This window comes from Fulmarus glacialis, unplaced genomic scaffold, assembly GCF_000690835.1.
Source record: "Fulmarus glacialis isolate BGI_N327 unplaced genomic scaffold, ASM69083v1 scaffold23228, whole genome shotgun sequence".
Classification (NCBI taxonomy): Eukaryota; Metazoa; Chordata; class Aves; order Procellariiformes; family Procellariidae; genus Fulmarus; species Fulmarus glacialis.
The window spans coordinates 9,364-29,140 of record NW_009226681.1 but is presented as its reverse complement, the minus strand read 5'-3'; the positions used below and the strand labels follow the sequence as shown (position 1 = coordinate 29,140).

The following is a 19,777-nucleotide window of genomic DNA, read 5'->3' as shown; positions in this document are numbered from 1 at the left end:
TATAATATATATTATAAATATATATATCCCTTAAAAAAAGGGGATGAACTACAACCTGAATGGGAGGAGTGTCTAAGCATATACACATACACGGTGTTCCACTCATCCTTAGTTTTCCTACCTATTAAATCAGAATCAAGAATACCCTCATAAAAAAAAAAAAACAAACCAAAAATAACCCTCACCCTCCAAATAAAACATTAACATCACTAGTTAAACTGAAGAAAAAAAATTAAATTGTCTTCCATCAATGAAAGTCTCATTTTACACAGAAAATTGTCCTGCTACTGATACTGTAATAAAAAAACCCCAATAATTTAAAAAAGCCAATCTCAGTAGTTCTTAGAAGTGAATTTTATCAGATAACAAATTTATTAATATGCACTGAAGAACATAACTGCTGTATAGAAACACCCTAAGGCATAATTAAGATTGATTGTATGCCTTAATACTAAGTACTTATAATTTACTTCTAATTTTTTCAAATGTCCAAAGATGTGACATGTAAAATCTTAATTTTTAGACTCTAAAAAGCTTCTTACAGAAACAGCAATGCTTTACTTCCTTTTAAATTAATTGCTCTTTTAAATAAAGTTACTTTTAAACGCCATTATCCAAATTTTGATGGCATAGAAAGAGCAAGGGCGTCTGATAAGTTAATGTGAAAATGAACATGTAACGTCAAATCACATGGAAAGTATAAAAGTATAAACTCCCCACACACAAATACAACACATCTGAAAAATCAAGTGTCTCAGAAAAAACTCAAGTTCTTCAAATTCATAAGGGTTTTTCAGGATTTTTCCAATCCAGTTTAATTGTAACCGCTTAAAAATAAATCTGCAAAACAACCAAATTTCCCCCCTCAACTCTACGTAGGAGGACTTGAAAGAAAATAATTATTTTAACTTCAGAATGTTTCACTTATTTTGAAAGACTATAATTCTAGTCATTAACTAAAACAAACAAACAAAAAATCCTGCATGTCCATCCTCCCCCCAAAAATAGATACTGCATAACTTGAGAAACTTCCCGGATAAGTTTAGAGAGAGATTTTTGGAAAAACAAACAAACAAACAAACAAAAAAACCATTCAATTTTAGCTTCTAAAGTATATCAGAGACCTAATCTTTGTAAACAGTGCATCAACTTCAACCCAAAGAAATACTGCCAAATCCTACTTTTTCAAGCTTTAAAACACGCATTGAACAAAAATGCAAGTCTCACGTGAGTCACAAGGTCAAAGAATTGTGAAAGCCAAAGAAGTTTTTTTCATTTGCAAAATATTGTCAGTATCAAGAAAGGAAGACCCATGAAAGCTATAATCTTGTTTCTAAGCAGCACAGGAAAGTTCTTGTTAGTGCCGCCTCCTAATTTGCAGATGAAAGCAAGCTTTTTTGAGTAGTCAAATGGCAGGGGGTGGTGGGGAAATCACTGAAATACTGCACATCATTGTGAGGGGTGCTGAGAACAAAACAGAGTGTCATTCTGTCACTGTAATAGCTTGGTGTACCCGTATCTCTAGTGCTCGTGTGCAGCTCTGGTCTCCACACTTCAAGGAGAGCATAGTAGCGTCACAGAAGGCACAGAGATGATCACCTAAAATCATAAAAGCAATAGAGCATATTGCAACCAAAGAGGAGACGGTTAAGGGGGCTATGCTTGACATTCACAAAATCATAGTAAGAGTGGAAAAGGTGAATGCAGTGTTGTTATTCACCAAATCCCACAATACTGGAACCAGAAGACACTGAAACTAGTAGAATTGTCCAAACAGATAAAACTACTTTCTTTATGCAGTGGCTACTAAGCTTTTGGAATTTGCTGCCACTAGAAACTGTGAAAGCAGTTGGTAACGGCCCAGTTGGAGAAGGACCTTAGATAAATGAATGGACAACAGATCTATGAACGTATAGTAATGGGATTGGGAGAAGCGTAAGGAGAACGCACACAGAGGATGGCGGGGCTCACGGGCTCTCCCTAACCAGCACCTCCTGCTCTCAGGGGTGCCCGTTGGTCTGACTCAACAGGGCATTTATGTTGTTAATGAAAGTGCAGCTTGATTAGCCCACTTTGCAATTTGCCATTAAAAGAGACAGGATAATTGAATTGAACAGAATACAGTTTTAGAAATCAATATTTAATACACCTTCCATCACTGCTCTTATTCCCCAATACCAACAAAAAAGAAAACGGTATGAAGAAAAGTAATGAAGCCACTACTTTACTGATCACTAATGATCTTACTTACAGTACCCAAAATTTCCAAGATCTTTATTACATCTCCAGTGAAGTATGGAAATATTTGTCCCAATCTTACAAATGAAAAACAAGCATGAAAGAATAAAGCTGTAAAGATTGCTTCGCGGTAAAAATCAAAACCCAAATGCAGAATCTGGTGTTTTACAAAGATCATTCTCTCTCTCTTTTAGAAGACATTACAAATAATAAAATAATTGCTTCCAGTAGCAGCCTGAACAAGATAAGTCACACGTGGTTTTCCTATAATTATCCCTACTGTAAAAAACTCTTATCTTTTAAAATATTTTTCACTTGCACTGATTTTTTTTCCAAACACGTTGTATTTTCTCTGTGTGATCTCTTTCATTGCTTTCTTTCCTTCACTCACTCATTTCTGTCAGTTGAAGATGCTTATGCACACTTTCACATGTCTTACTTCCTATAAATTTGATTCTCTATAGCACCTAGTTTGTTCATTTTTATTGGTCTTTTCAGCTTGATTTTTCATTTTCAACTGTTTGTGTCCTATCTTCTTCCATATTAGGGGGTGAATATTCCTTTCGTGGAACAGAAAACTATTTAAAAGCTGCATCAAATAGAACCATCAGCCTAATCCTCCCAATTGAAACTGAGACAAGAAAGAGCAAGTACAGTCCAAGCTCAAAAAGCTTAAGTTCAACACCAGTTTTATAAGCCTCTTTTGAGGAGAAAAAGGACACTGAATAAAGCAATTTACTTTATGGCTTTCCGATTCATACACTGATTTATACCTTCAAAAAGTGCTACACAGAAGGTAACGTGGGGTTCGTCAACAAAGGATCAAGTTTAACTACAGACAAATTTGCTTTACTATAAAATTTTTAACGTCATCCAAATTATTCCACAAATGAGATTGGCCTAGTGTTGGTTGACAGATGGCTTTATAAACTTAGAAACTGAAAAGTGAATCCACGTAAGTGTATTATTTAGTTTTACGTATACAATTCGAATATTCATAATGTGTAAGTGTGGTACAGTGTTTCAGATACACATCAACAAACCATGCCCATTATCTGCTGAGAAATGGGGAAAAAGATAAATGCTTTATGCAATGGCATCAAACAACTTCAACAGATGGCCAACACTGATCAACAAACTAAAATAAACCAAAATTCTTACAAATTTGGCAAACCAAGATTTCCTTTTGTAAAAGCTGTCTTTGTAAACATATATGACAAGTTTTCACAGTTAATTCTAGCTCTTAGAGTGTAATAAGAATCACGGAAGAGGATTTAAAGAAAAAGAGTGTTGAAGATGCCTTTTAAACACAGATTTGTCTTATGCAACATTAACTTTAAAATACAACTTGCTTAGAATTACTGTGAACAATTTGATAATTTAGTGTTTAGGTGTATCTCTACATATCACTGTCAAGCTGAGCAGCTACTGATAATTTTCACCTATGTCAGATCTCTTTTATGAGGTGAAACAGTTTGAAAACAGACCTAAAAACAGTTTACAGTTTAAGAAACTCACAATGAATACATCAAAATTCATAATACATAGAAATTCTAATCATACTACAAAAAAAAAGATTATGTCAAACATGAGAAATATGTGATCTAGATCTCTTAAAGTTTCTTCTAAACTATAAACCAAAAAATAAGAAAAGAATATAGTGTACTTTTTTATAATTCATAGCCAACAAACTGGATTGGCAGGCTCTCTCTCACATTTCTCAGATATTTCTATATGAGCCATACTGACCCCTTCTACACACACTTTTTCAGACAAATACTCGTTCAGAGGATGAGCTGTCTGGCAGGTTGTCATCGACAGCTTAAATGCACACTAGCATTTTTGCTTTTCCTCAAAGCTGAGTTGGGCTCTTTAGGTCAGGATAACTGAAATTGCTATGGCAGAGACAGAGAAGGAATTTGAGAAGAAAAAAGCTGCCTTGATAAAGTTCTTAATGAAAAATGTTATTGATTATGCCTGTAGAGAAATGAGCTTTTACATCAGTAGAACCACATTTGGAGCTGAAATTAGAAGCACAAGCTTAAGATCAAAAGTACACATAACCTGAAATGAAGAAAGGGAACTTTTAAATCAATAAACACTCCGTCCCAGACAAGGCAATAGCTTTCTTGATCCTGTGTAGATGACCTACGTTGTTTGAAAAATCTAAGACTATCACCTTATCTTAGGAAAAGAGAAAAATGCCAGTTTGAACACATACTGGAAAAAAAGATGTTTAAACACTGAAAGATAGAACGATAATCAAGCAGCACCTAGCCACTAAAATGGAGACTTCGGGAAGTCATTTCCTTGTATTTCACAACGTTAAAAAGCAAGGTATTGGAAACATGCCAATAAAGATCCTTCAATATGATCACCTTCTACTAGAAAGAGCAATTAGCTCTTCTCCCCACCCCCCCCAAAAAAAAAAACCAAAAAAAAAACCTGCGTGCGTGCAGTGAAAATTGATTTGTGAAAACAATGTCAGTGAAAACCCTCGAAGGTCTGGAGTGACATTTCAAAATTGCTTTCTTTTAATATGTTTCTTTAATAGAAACCAAGATAATTTTTACTTATCTCTGGACATTACATTATCACTGTATCACATACAGTATTAGAATTAGGAAAAAATTTTAAGATTTCAGTTACCCAGAAATGAAGAAAAGCTAATTTGTATTGTGCAGCAAGGGCTTTATTTTTTCCCTAAACTCTGAAACACCAGCATATCTGCACATTTAGAAATAAAATATTTACACAACAGTCAATGCTTCCCAAAGCAAAAAAAAAAAAAAAAAAAAAGAGGCAAATAATATAACTAATCAACATGTTGCTTAAACAACCATTTGTATTTCTAAACTGTGGTAATTAAGGTAAAGATGGTTTCAGTTGCCCAAGTTTAATCATTCCATTTGCAAAAAGTCCTTTTATAAAGATATTAATGACTTAGTGATGACAAATTTTTCAAATGCTTTTCAGACTGACGGAATGCCTTACCAGAGCTCCTGCTAGGAACTCTTAGTCTACGTATTTCAGTTAAGTCAGTGATGTAGTAGAGTTGCACTTTAAGTTAAAACAATGTTGAAAAGCCTCTTTGGGATGAATATGCGCTTCTTCTAAACACCACTGTTCTCCACTGGGGGAGAAAGCAGAATTACTTGCTTAAAAAAGCTAGTGCAGACACTGCTTTCTTCTCAGTTTATTTCAAGTACCTGGCGCAGTGCTTCAACTGCTTTTTCCTCAAGAGTTAATTCCTCACTTGTTTCAACATCTTCTTAAGCTGAACCATATTCGGAGCACGTTTTGGCAAATTACTATGACTAAGTTTCCACCAAGCATGGGAAAACTGCAAAATGGGTATCTACTACAGATAAGGATGTCAGAGACCTACTGGTAAGGCTGAAAGTGAGACATTGCTGCCTAAGCAGGAACTAATTTCAATGAGTGACTCTCCCAAGTGGAAAGAAAAATAAAATGACTGCAGCATCACCAGTATAAAGCACAGGTATCCGAGGCTGCCTGACCAAGAAGAAAATTAAAGAAAAAAACCTTGTCTAGCCCATACTTGAAAATCACATCTCTGCATGTTACTACCTGCAAAATAACTGTGCACAACTACCAACATTTCTTAATTTAGAACTGTGTTTGTACTGAAACACTCTTTTTAGGTTTTGCTTTTTTCAGTGCTCAGGAGACAGGGTCTACAATTTAATTTGTCTTCACTCAGGCAGAGGATTACAAATGGTGTAGTCATTAGCAGCAAAAACTGTTGAAGCACTGAACAAAAAAAACACCCAGTATCATGAATGCTTAATAAAAGGAAAGGCAAGAAATTCTCTCAGCACTGATAAATACATTTAATACACAAGTACACCTTCTAAAGTAAAAATAATTCTACACCATGCCTCTATAGTAGCCAAGTGCTTTAAGGGAAACACGGAGCATTTAGACATATCATACCATTACTAATTCAACCTATTGAGAAACCGTCAATATTTTTCAATTTAAAACAAATTAAAAAACAGGGAAAAGAATATGCTTAAATAATTTCCCACATTTACAGCATTATTCTACAGGCATCTATCAGTTCTTTTAATAGAAACATGCTTTAGGACCAAAAATTTATGCAATAATAATTAATTAATATTTCCCTTTGATTAGTCACATTATAGTACCTCAAGAAGAGATAAGACAATAAAATAGTAGCAAATGCAGATAAAAATTGACCCCTTTCCTCTTTCATTATCTTTTTCAAATTCTGGTATTACTGACAAAATAGCATTACTTTTCAAACTACAAATTGGTCTGGTTAGGCAAATACTCCCGCAATTAAAATTCAGCATCATCCAATGTCAGATGAAACATGGAAAATGAATTAAGAGTTTCCTTCTGATTTAATGTACCATGTCTGTACTTGCTCTCTTTATAGCAAAAATGGCAAACCAGAATGATTCCATAAATCTGGGAAGTTTAGTACACATACTTAGTACACATAAGCACAACATACACTGGGCATAACAGTTTCACTGAAGGAATTAAACAGAAAGAAATTAAGTCTTTTAAACTTTTATTATAGTGACACCTTGTGGCTACATTTGACTTATTTTGAGACCTCTCAAAATTTTTCATTTTCTTGTAATTGCTTCAAAATTTTTTGTCTAAGACAAAGTAAAAAGCTTTAACGAAGTTCTTCAAAATTTGTGGTCTAGGACTAGTAAAAAGTAAAAAGAAGCCGCAAAACAAAAATGAAAGGATGAAAAAAGTAAGAAGGATAAAACAAAAAACAGCATTGCCTGCTCAAAGATCTTCAGAAGTATGAACATTCACTTAATGTATTTGCACTTTTTTATCCCAAAAAAAGACCTATGGCAGAGTATCAGGTATTAAAAGAATACATTCTGACATAATCTCATATTAGCTCATATTTTAAATCTGTGCTCACAACTCTAACTGCTATCTTGATTTGAAAATCTGTCTTTTTTTTTTTTTTAATGAACTATTGCTGCTTACCCATATTCAAACTGATATCTGCATGAGTTATGAAAAATACCGTACAAGCAGCTCTTTTATTATTTTTATCACTGATTTCTTGAAACACAACACAATTCAACATTGTCAGGACTATGGACTGAGTAAGTGCTATATAAGAAAGAGTTAACTTTTTAATATAATCAAGAAGACGGTATTCATTTTTTCAGGTTAATGACAGGGTAAGCAGTTGGCTTAATTAACAGGTACATATTAAAAATACGTAGAAATAGGAAAGAAAAATATTCACTTAAAAAATCAGTAACAAACCACACAAGGATAGCAAACACACAAACATTCTCTTCTACATTGCCTAACTATTAAAAGAGAAAGCTGGAATAACTATGAGCCTGACACTGAATTCTGACAGGAACATGCTTATGTGACTATTTTCTGTCTCCCATCTTCCCTCTAAAGGAAGTCTTCAGCTCTACATGAAAATTGCTATGTAAGTGCAAACAATGAAACTAGGACCAAAAGAAATTAAAAAAAAAAAAAATACAGTACCATATTAAAGAAGAAAAAATTACCCTGTAATCTTGCTGTCTTATTTGCTTTTTCTGCCTAGTATATGGCTGTTCATTTTTTAAAGGTGGTGGAATAATGTCTTCTAAAAATATTTAAAGCAAAAATTAAAAGTCTTTCTAAAACACAATTATTTCAATAAAAAGCCCAGGTATTATACGTAGCATTTTCTCTTACTAAAAGTACCCCTCAAAATACAGCAACCAACACCCTCTCACCTGTTATACTAAGCCTAAGAAATAATCTTCCTTGTACAAATTAGCTTGTATATCTAAATCAGGGATTACATCCTACTAATCACAAATAAATCATCTTCTGTGTGTGAGAAAGCATAAACAATGTTCTCATCTCCTTTCATTATAGAATTTCAGAGTCTTTGGTCACAGCCCTTCCATTTTCCATCTATTAATCTAGACAAAGGTTATGGCTGGCAGAAGTTATTCTGAACCTATTAAAACATAGACTGGAGCATACAAGAAAGTAACAGGAAGAAGAAATTAGTGTAACTAATCTTATCATGTTACTTACTTGATTCTGCCTAATCAGTTTGGATGGCTTGGTACATGGTTTGCCAAGTACAAATTATCTTTCATGGGAAGCACAATAATGCTCCTAACTCTAACACTATTGTGAATATTCCATAATGCTCCATATATCAAAAAAATCAAAGTTGTGTCAGAGACTATGACACACACAATACAATAAATTACTTGTTAAGGAGACTGAACTGGTCTTAATTCATTGTGGTATAAATTACTTATTTTATTTAACAGCTAACTGCCAGAACATTGCATTTTTTTCATCCAGCTAGCGTGAAAGAGGCATTGATTGTAGATTTGAAAATGGATAGATTCACTTAAGAGAAAAGTGAAAGGTTTTCAAAAAACAAACAAAAAACCAACCTGCACACATGCAAATAGAAGATACACTCCATCAATTTTTATGCCCATGCAAATGTCTGAATAGCTTCTTAAAACTCAGGTGAACACGTTAGTTCAGCCCTTGACAGCTCTTACCTTGCATAACTAATATTTATGTGAAAGGTAACTCAAAAAGGAAACTAACCTTGCCTAATGTTACAGGGCTCATATTCTCTTTGTAATCTATGTTTGAACAATTGCTCTAGTGTATCAGACACAAACAGGCTGTCCTTCAACAACGTGTACAGAATCTGGCATGTTTTGAAAAAAGGTGTGCAAATAAAACCACAGCCAATAACCCTAGTCTCCAATTCTCCATTGCTACTCAAGAAGTCTTTCTATACAGTGATGCCATAAAGCACTTTGAGCTAAAATCAACTTTTTTTTTTTTAAATAAAAATAAAAACCCAAAACACCGCCTATCTCAAATCTATACTGGTAAGAAACTGCACTGTGAAAAGTTCAGCACCTTCCACTGACAATGCATACAAACCTTTAAAAAAATGGCTGCATGGTTCCCTAAGCGGTTGCTTGCAAAGAGATTATTATCCGCATTACTAAGACAAAAGGCGAACAAACGTTAAAACTAATGACAGGAAGACAGAGCAAAGCGTGATACTTGCAATGCACTCCTCAGTACTTTTGTCCATGAACAGCAACATTTTGGCACTGGGACTTGTCACACTGACTCAAGAGTACACATCAGAAGCAGCGTTCAGCAATATGATAACATAACTGGTTTTGGATGTAAAGAATGTACTGATTAACCTAGTGCTAATAAATGTGAGTGATTTGCTGAGTTGCATTACAGTCTTCCTTTAAAAGTGGGGCAGGCATTTACATCTTCAAATGAAATAAATGGGGCTTTTTTTCATTATCTATTGATAATCTGATAACAATTTCTTTCTAAACAGAGCATATAAAACACTTAAAACACATATGCCCTTTGATAAGCATGCATAACTTATCTGTAAAAACAGAGTATCAGGTATTAAAAGAATACATTCTGACATAATCTCATATTAGCTCATATTTTAAATCTGTGCTCACAATACTGGAGATCATCTCTTTTTTAGATGACAAAAACTGCTACGTATTTCAGGATTTCTGTTTTGTGTGTGTTAGTGTCCTAGAGATAACTAGTTTAACTCATTTAAGTAAACAAAACTATTTTGAATACATATTCACAAAACCCTGAAATTAGAGACAGAAAAAAAAAAATGTAGTCCTCCTTGCTTACTTCTTTCTATACAGAATATTAATTAGAAGCCAGATAAAGAAAAGTCTCAAATACTAATATGTATGTATATATAGCCTCCCTCACTTAAAGCCTCTCTTCTGGAGGTCAACTGGTCCAAACCCCTGATTAAAGCAGAGCCACCCTTCAAGTCGGACCTATTTATATTAACACAAATAAATAAATACAAAGTTCTTAAAGCAGACCTCCTCAAAAATTGTCAGCAATTTTAAGTTTCTAATGACATTTAAAATAGCCTCTTCTTCTTAACAGGAAAAATACATAAGAGAACAGTGAATTATAGTCACAGTACTTATACTTTTGACTAGCAAATGCACTCTAAATGTAATGTAGGCTTCAATTCACTGATGTAAAGAGAGATTACAGAACAGCCTTATCTAAACTACCCTGAATTATCATGTTGACTCACAACTGAGAACTCATATTGCCTTAAGGTTACTGCTCCTTAATAGTAAGTACTCATAAACTTATGCTGCTGCATGACTTTCTCTTTAGCTCTTTCACTCGCTCTTCAAAGTAGCCGCACCTCCAGGGAATTCCCCCCACTTTGTGGATATGATAACGAGGAACAGAGATTTATAGAAAATAACAGGTTTACTGGGGATCATGGAGCAGAACAGGAAAAATGAGAGGCATGCGGACTATGTGATAAGGAAATCTGTGCTGTAGTTACCTGGACAACTGTATACTTAAAATATCTGTTAAAATAAAACTGCAAGGGAGAGGTTTCCAGATGTGCTTGTGCATGCATTTAAGTAGATAATATATAGCTATGCATACAACACCACCACATGAAATGAACTCCCTACTGATAATCTGCTCCTCCAATAGAGGGCAAGTCACTTTCAGAGGATTAAGAGATCATCGAAGAGCTAGAATATACAAGAGGTCCTTTTGTGCCAAAGAATGAGTAAGGCACCACCTAAAACTTTGGAATAACATTCTCCCCTCCACTCTTCCCTCTCTGCACTTTCAGGCAAGGCTACAAAGAGCCTTCACCAAAACAGAACAATGATGCTCTCAAAACACAGAACACACAGAGAGAGAGATGAAGACAGCTGGGGTGGGAGTGGAGAATGACAAAGAGATAAACTGATGTTAAAATAGAAAAATCACTTTTGGACAAGTCTTTGGATGAGGCCAAAGAATGGCTGCCCTTTTGAAAGAAGATGAAGGAAAGTCCCACCGCAACTCCCTAGATCTCTTCAAATCTTCTTGCTAACATGATGGAAGCAAAAAAGCTGTGCTTACTAACAATCTGTCCACTTTGCACCAAGTTAAGGTCACACACACAAAAAAATATCCCCATGAAATGTAAAACACCTATAAACTCCACCAGGCATTTCATCACTGCTAGATGATTTATCATACCTTCAAGCAAAAGTTTACCAGACACACACACAAACTAGGGGACAGCACCAACAATTTCAGAAAGAGAAAACTGTAAAATCAGAATCATAAAACTTACAGGGAAAAGGTGAGAATGCATTTGTTTGTATCAGGAAAAATAAATTTCAAGTCAATTACATTCAGTATGAACTTATTAAAAGGACAGGGAGGCTGAGAAAGAGGAGAGACACTTCTTTCCCCACAGACTACAACTGTTTGCCAGCAATCCCATGTTGCAGAGTAGTAAAGATCACAGAAAGAGGTCATTCTTTGGGGAAAAGAAAGCACTTCTTGAGGATTCCAAGAGTTGCTGTGCCAATTAATAAGTTTGTGTCTACAGAATAATTATTACAACACAGGGCATTTCCTCTTTGGGTCTATGACCTAATGATGATAACATCTTTGGAATCTACAGACTTTGGCCTCTCTATCAATAAGCTCGATTCAGTTTTTGGGTAAGACTGCTTCAATGTGATCATAAGCTTTTCCCAGAATTCGCAGCACCTTCAATAAAAAGACATCATTACCTTAATAATGATTAAACCCAACTATCTGCTTTGCTTTACACAAAGCATTGCTCAAACCTCGTTAGTCCTAACTCTCCCCTTTCTCTCTTTCACAACTGTTTAAAACACTCCTTCAATGCAACAACAGAAAATAGATAAAATATATAAAAATACATTTCCAAGTTTTATAGCAAGTATGTAAACACAGTTTAAACATTTTGGCAGTCAAGGAATGATGTTTACTACTGAGTGAAAAAAACACATCAGCTGCAAGAGGAAAAGTGAGCATGACTCAAAAGAGGGAAAAAAAAAAAAAAAAAAGAAAAAAGGACAAAGAGATACATAGTTAGAGATGGAAGCACCAGAGTTTTCAAAACAGGATGCCTGCAATTTATTGCCTGTATTTATATTAAAAAACCATCCACCAAGATAGACATTTTTTTTTTTTTTAAGATAGCTGATGAAAGTTGTATATATCACATATTATCAGAAATACATAATGCAGTAGCAAAATTCCAGCAACTTATTCTGGTGTCTACATTATTTAATGATAGCCATGCAACATTACATTGATGAACTAACCTGCAGACACGGGCCGGAAAATAAAGGTTCTGCCAGGACCGACAGAGGTATTTAGAGTGATCGATAACCCGAATCCAGTCTAACTCATCCATGGACACCTCAATGTAGTAAGAATAAGACCTATGGATTGTCAAAAAACACTGGTTAGAATACAAGCCACCACACCTTAGGTATTAAATTTTACGCTTTCTTCGGGATTTTCAGTTGTGCTGAAAAGAAGGCTATTTGTTCCTACCCACAGACTTGTATCTAAGATATCTAAAAGAGATCCCTATTTTCAAACTAGCTTTGAAAATAAATTCACATGCAGTTATGTTAAGACATGTTTTCAGAATGACTTAAAACATACTAACACTCACAATCTGCAGTAATTAGATGAGACCGTTGTCCCTCAAAAAATGCAACGGAGACTTTCAACTCAGTCATAAAAATAACCATTTGGATTTCTTCTGCATGGAATAAATCTAAAACACCAGTGATACAGCTATTATTTCTATTGCCATATCAATAAACAAAAATCAAAAAACATTTAGCAGATCAAAACTGCAAATTCAAACCCTTCACTTGAACAAAGCAAATTTCCTTTATGATCATTTCCTCACTGATGTTGTTCTTCACTTCTGACCCCTGCAGTTGTTTATGATACATTGTTAAGTCTGTCACTACTTACTTACACACCCCAAAATTACCTCATCAAAAATAAAGAAAGTCACCAACACAACCTCTGTCTTCCTCTTGCTTAACAATTATATTTAGCTTATAGTTTGCTGTTAGGAGAAAGCAAACCAAAACTAAAACTTAAAAGCCACAGCTATTTCCATATTATACCTACAGCTAAGTGATACTTAGAACGAAAGTAGAAACTCCACTTGTGGATCAGCAAATCATGAAATACATGTTTAAGAATATTTTCCTTCTCTTAGTGTACTAGTCTGCAACATTCACAGGGATTTCAACAGTGCCATGTTAGCACTTATCCTCCTCCTTTCACACTGATTTCTAAAAGAAGAGTTGCTCTTCCTGAGTTCTGCATAGACATTTTTGTTAAACATTAATGCCTTTGTTAATATTTTCAATTTTTTGCCGAGGTCTTAGAGCTGTAGATGTCTAAAGTGGTATTGTTTAAAAATACTTAAAATGTTAGATAACACTGTTAATACCAATTTATGCGCTTAGAAAGGTAATGCAGAGTCTTTAAGATATCAATTGCATAATCAGCTTTCACATTCACACCAACCAGATGTGTAATATTCACAACCCATATAAATAAACTGTGTTTTAGCAACATTATTATTACTAGCCCATGCATATTTGACTGAACTAAGCTCCAGCATTTTAGAGTTTGAGCAGTTTGGATCCAAAAGTTACTGACTGCCTGACCTCTGTGTGGTGAGAATTTAGGGATTCTCACATCACCATCGCTAGACTCCTGTAAATGTGTAACCAATAACATGCTATTGCTTTGGTTTCTGAAGGTACCAAGCAAAGAAAAATTATCTCAAAAATACAGTTCCGTTATCAAACACAACGCTATGCCTGTTATTTTTCTAAAGTATAGCATCTTTTTTGCAGAGGTAATTCAGACAGCTAGTCTCCTTAGCACTTGTATATCTAAGATTCATCTGTTAGTAACACCTCTTAGTAGAGGTGCAAAACACACCTGTTAGTTTGCATTTGGTTCTGTTAAGAATGTACATTATCTATATAAAGATATCCAATAGACCAGAGCTTCACAGAGACAGTTATAATGAATGAGTAGTTTAAAAAGATGTTCAACAAGAAGACACCATGCACTTACACAGTGGCTAAAACATCTCTTTTGGAGACATTATTCATGTATCCCATGAGAAAGATACAGATGAGTGGCTGGCAATTCTTAGACTAAAAGAGTACGTAGGTTGGAAAGGATCTCTAGAAAAAGCAAGGACAATCTTAGCGCAAGTTCCTTAAGATCTTGGCTGGTAAAGTTCTGCATACCTCCAAGGACTGATATCCATAACTTTTCTGGGCAAGCTCTTCCCAAGTTCAACTACCCCACTATGAATTCTTTTCCTAATATTTAATAGAATCATAGAATCATAGAATTGAATAGGAATTTATCTTGTTGCTTGTGTCCACTGCTCTTTGCCCTCTCAGCACACAGCTCTAAGAGGAGTCTGGCCCTGTATTCTCTATATTCTTCCATTAAATAGGTGGAGACAGCAGTAAGTTCCCCCTTCTAAGCCTTCTTAAAACAGAAAGTTCTCTCAGCATCTCCTTGCACATTGTGTGCTCAGTCCTCATCATTTTTTGCTGAACTCACTCCAGTATGTCAGCATCTTATACTGAGGAGCCCACAACTGGACAAAGTACTCCAAATGCTTCCTTTTCCATTTATCTTACACAGTTGAGCTACTGGGGGGGAAAAACCTGACAATTCAGGTACTATACCTGATAAGAAGCAAAAGAAAGTCCAAAAGCAAACTTTCCACAGAAAAACAAAAAAGTCAGGATGACACAGAAACTAGATCCTAAACCACTGTACCCTCAGTATTTTATGAAGACAAAAAACTCTAGAGTAGAGGTCCATCTTGTCTGATACTCTGCCACCAACAACGGTTTGGTCTACAAATTTCAGAGGAAGGGCATAGGACACCAAGCAACAGATAATTTTTAGTAAGTTGTCCCAAGGAGAAGGGTTTTTCCCTGAGTTTCAGCAGCTGCCAATTTATGCCTTGCAGATGAGGGGCATTTTACCAGTTATAAGCTCTCCAAAAATTGCTAGAGAATTCCTCATTATTAATATGTCTCTAATACGTTTTCGAATTTTATAAAATTGGTTGATAATTCGTTTCTAAATGTTGTTGATCTTCTGGGACAAGTAGTATAATACTGTATGAAGTAGTTCCTTGTACCTTCAAAGTTTTACTTTTCAATCTTTCCAAAAGGAATACAGGAGAAGCATAAATTTCAGCTGAACTGAATCAGGAGAACTTACTTGAAACAATTAAATAGCTAAAAATTCATGCAGTTTTGAATGATTAATAACTGTAATTCATATTTTTAAAATAATTTAATTTACAAAAAATAAAAATAAAAATCATAAACCATTAGTACACCCTGTCCTAGAATAAAACAGCTTAGTTAAGAAAACAATATGTAACTGTTCTACAATTCCAAACTTTTAGTCTGGAAGTAATATAAAATCAACCTTTTATCAGAAAGATAATAATGTGTTGAAAGTATAAGTAGCTTGTTTTATTGTTTTTAATAGAAAATTGCTTATGAATACCTGCATGAGCTGTCTATTAAATCATGGCAAGTTATAAAATTAATACATTCAATTTGTCAGATAAAAAGAACCTTGCAATTTTCCTACCTAAGCAGTCATTCAATTGTTCAAGTATGCATAATTTGATCTTTCATGCGTTCCATAACAATCTAAAGTAGCCGAGCATAAATTGGCTAAGGCATCCATGATAGTTCACACTTCACCAGTCTCACCATGAAGTGGCTCCTAATAACTACCGTAGTTAGTTGGTAATTCACATTCTAAATAAATTTTACTATCTCTGAATTATTCTCAAAGTGTGTTAATTCTTAACAATTTTGATATATTGAAAAAATCTGAACAAGCATTCCTTCAATGTTTGAGATGTAAATATGTAAAAAATATGTTTTCTGCAAAAGAACTAGAATATTTTTTTTCAAACTGAAATAAAAGCCGCTGAAAACTAAGTGGCAAATAGAAAACAAAACAATTTAAATTACGTAAACTTTCATTAGTAATATAAACTATTTAATGAAGACACAAAAATCCACTGAAATATTATGAGGTAGTTTAGTATCACAAAATACGGTCTGGTGTGTAAGCAACCAAGCCTGCATTTAAAAAACAGGGTTTTTTCAAATAAAACTTGTCATTGGCATCTCCAACACTGTATCATGCTGTTTCTATAAAATATTTAATAAATATTTCGCATTGATATATTACCACCAGTACAAAACGCGTTACTTTCCCTTTTTATGTCAACTTGGCACCTACCGACTATCTCTGTCCCACAGGAGTATTCGTATGTGGTTGATTATTGACGGCTGGCCTAGTTTAATTTCAATTCCAGAACGGCAGTCATCATCAATCGGGTGTCGAGAGAAGCCATGATCCAAGTCATAGTTCTGAGTATCCCCATCTAATAAAGCAGACTTCAGCTCCCCTTTTACAACCTGCGCTCCATACTTCATTGTTGCAATATTTTCCCCTGGTACTAAGAAGAAAAAGAAATAATTGCTTAATTTTTACACTCTCATGCTGCAAATTAGATGTTCTGAACGTAAACTGTATTAGGTCAGAAGAAAGATTTATTGCCAGTATCCTTTCTTGGCCACAAACACATGCTCAAGGAAGAACAAAAGTACAAAAAGAGAGGCATTTTAGAAATTTTGCTTCTTCCACTTCATTTGATGCCCCCTAGGTCTTTTATGGTAATAATAAGTAGTGATAATTTACTAGTATGTAGTATCTATATTCTCAGTCCCCTTCGTGATTTTACAGAATTCTACTGCATCTTTCTCATTCAATCATCACTTTCCTCCAGGTTTTAAAGTTTTGGTCTATTTAGTCTCTGCTTGTGATCAACCTCTCGCCATACCTCTAATAATTTTTTTGCTCTTTCTTTCCCATTTTTTGTTCTAATTTCAACTGGGTTTTTTTGTTTGTTTGAAGTGGAAGGAAACTAAAAATCACATAAAATGTTCAAGGTGTGGATGCATCATGAATTTGCAGAGCGGCATATACAGCAGTATAGCTATATAAGCTATTTTGATAGCTATACAAGCTTCCAGTACTCTGAAAAGCTAAACGAACCTGAGTGAAATGGGAAACTTTTGGCTACATGGGCTTTGAACCAACATGGTAAAGCAAGTTTTTTATGCCACCATTTCACAGTAATAAACATGTTACGTCCTAGGAACAGATCTTCCATCACGATAACTGGGGATAATGATCCCTAACTCCAACTACAAAACAATACATTGATGAACCACCCTGTTAAAAAGACATTTTTAACAGTCTTGTTTGAGGAGAGACCCTATAAAACATGATCTGAAAGCTAAATGATGAAAAGCTGCCCCTGAACTCTTCAGGCAGGTTGGCAAGAGAAGTATGAATTTTAACAGGATGTTAAGTTTAACATTTATAGAACAGAATTTGAAGTGGTAAAATTTTAACTGTATTGTAGTATTACTACATAAAAACATCAAATGCACAACTATGAAATTGCAAGTGGTCGTCAACATTTCCAAACAGGAAAAAGTCCCAAGAGGCTGAACTAGTACTAAAACAACACAGAATTTAATTCTCTAAAAAGCTGTGATTTTGACAAAGCTAGAAATTTTGAGATTAGAAGCATATTATTATTGAGACATAAATATGCAGAAAAAGAAGTCAGAAAACACCATTTACTTTTTTCAAATTTATCTACTGCACTGTCAAAAGAGCGTCTTGCATGATAAGACTTTTACAATATCCTAATATTAAACTCATATGTTTAAATACTAATATCTGTAACTTCTAAGAGAGAACAAAGCGGAGATGCAGTTCTGAGAAAGCAGTTACCATTTTCAGGGCTCATCATGCATGACTGACAGACTACAGTGCAGCCTCTCAAAGAATACTTAACTTTATACTTTGCTGTGGAGCAAATACTTTAAAAATCACACATTAGATAGCAAACTAAGAATATCTTTCTAAAGCTCAGTGTTAGATATTCTTGTTGAATTAACAGAGAGCACAGACAACAATCAAACAAAAGGCTTCTCACACATTTTAGGCTTCCATTAACACAATTTTGGAAGACAATTTTGTTTATACTATTTGTGCAAGCATGCAAAGAGTAAGAGAAAAATCAAAAGTAGTGGAGAAAAGATGGAAATCTTCATGAAGTAGAAAACAAGTCACCATCAGTATAAATATCATATATCCCACAGCCAATGCATTTTTATTTTTCATGTTTTTGCAAAAGTTTTTCTATTAAAATAGCACTTCCTCTAGGAAAATACACTCTTACTACAACATTCATGTTTGAGCAATGAGATAACAAAGCAAGAAAATATGTTGACTAATATTACTTGAGGAATAGAAATGGTAAGAACAGTACATAACAAGATATTTCATTATGTAAGCCTTTTAAAACACATAATAATAGATAAAAACTCAAAGCACAAATTAACCATATCCTCCAGACAACTATAGTCACTAAATGAGAAAAAAAAAGAACAAACAAAAACCCTGATGCTTACTTAACATCCCCCTGTAGTTGAGGTCCATGTCCCGACTCTCAGAACGAATCTTAATGGCATCTAGGATGGCATCAGGTGACAACAATCCAGAAGGTCTTACAACGTTTAGTAGTTCTGTTAGACTCATTAGTGGCAAACGTACTGCTTGCATGATTTCAGCATGGTTTTCCTTGGGGTTATGTTTACACCAATTCATCAAAGCTTGGAAAATATCCTTCTCAGGAGCTGCAAATGAGTCCCTGAGTACAATACTTAGAAGAGCAGCCTGGAAAAGAAAAACAAAACAGAAAACCCCAAATAAACAGAAATAAAATTACTTACTTTTTTTTTTAAAAGGGAAAAAAAAAAGGAAATTAAAATAAGGCAAAAATTAATTTTAACTTGTAGTTATTAAAAATAATCTCCAAAGGAGTGACCACCTGAAACTGTAGCTTTAGTTACTTATGCAAGAATTATAGAATCCACCATGTAAATAATAGGTAATATTACGAACCCACTAGGAGAAATAAGTCAGAATTGAAATGTGGAGAACTATTCACATCAATTTAATTCCAGTTACTACTTCAAATTTACTTTGGAATATAAGAAGTGATTCAGGGATTTGGTAGTATAGTTCAAAGCATTCCTTTAAACTTAGGCTGGTATAAGAACACTGATGAGAAAAATAAAGCGGCTTGGAATCACCTTTTTAAACCATTTCTAACTATTTGGGATTCTCCCCCTACCCTTCTCTCTCTCTTTTGGTACCAACTTAGAATCAGCAGGTAAAAACTTCAGTGGCTCTTATTCATGCAGAAAACCCACTGACTGCAAAATGAGAACAAAAAGAATTAAACAGCTTTTTGATTTTCACTTAGCTAAGCAGAATAATTAGGATTAGCCTAAGAAAAGGATAAACCTCTCACATATACCAGGACTGGCTATGCCGAAGATGTCATAAAGTATGCGCTTCCTGATGAATGACGTTTGCTAATTTCTTTATTGATAATATGCTTTCAGAGCTCAGATTTAACAAACTGAGCATGAGAGAGTACAGTAGAGAGAAAAAAACCATTTTT

At 34.5% G+C, this 19,777-nt stretch overlaps 1 protein-coding gene across 1 annotated transcript in view; it reads right to left on the bottom strand.

The window, feature by feature from the left end:
• Positions 1-12,429: 12,429 nt before the first annotated feature.
• BTBD9 (BTB (POZ) domain containing 9) overlaps positions 12,430-19,777 on the bottom strand; it is a gene marked incomplete at its 3' end in the record, with an annotated part of 15,140 nt that continues 7,792 nt past the window's right edge. Inside the window, exons 4-6 of the mRNA XM_009582898.1 lie at positions 18,720-18,984; positions 16,468-16,687; positions 12,430-12,563 (exon numbers count right to left, since the gene is read on the bottom strand). Coding sequence (XP_009581193.1) covers positions 12,430-12,563; positions 16,468-16,687; positions 18,720-18,984 — 619 coding nt within the window. The remainder of the gene's footprint in view (positions 12,564-16,467; positions 16,688-18,719; positions 18,985-19,777) is intronic.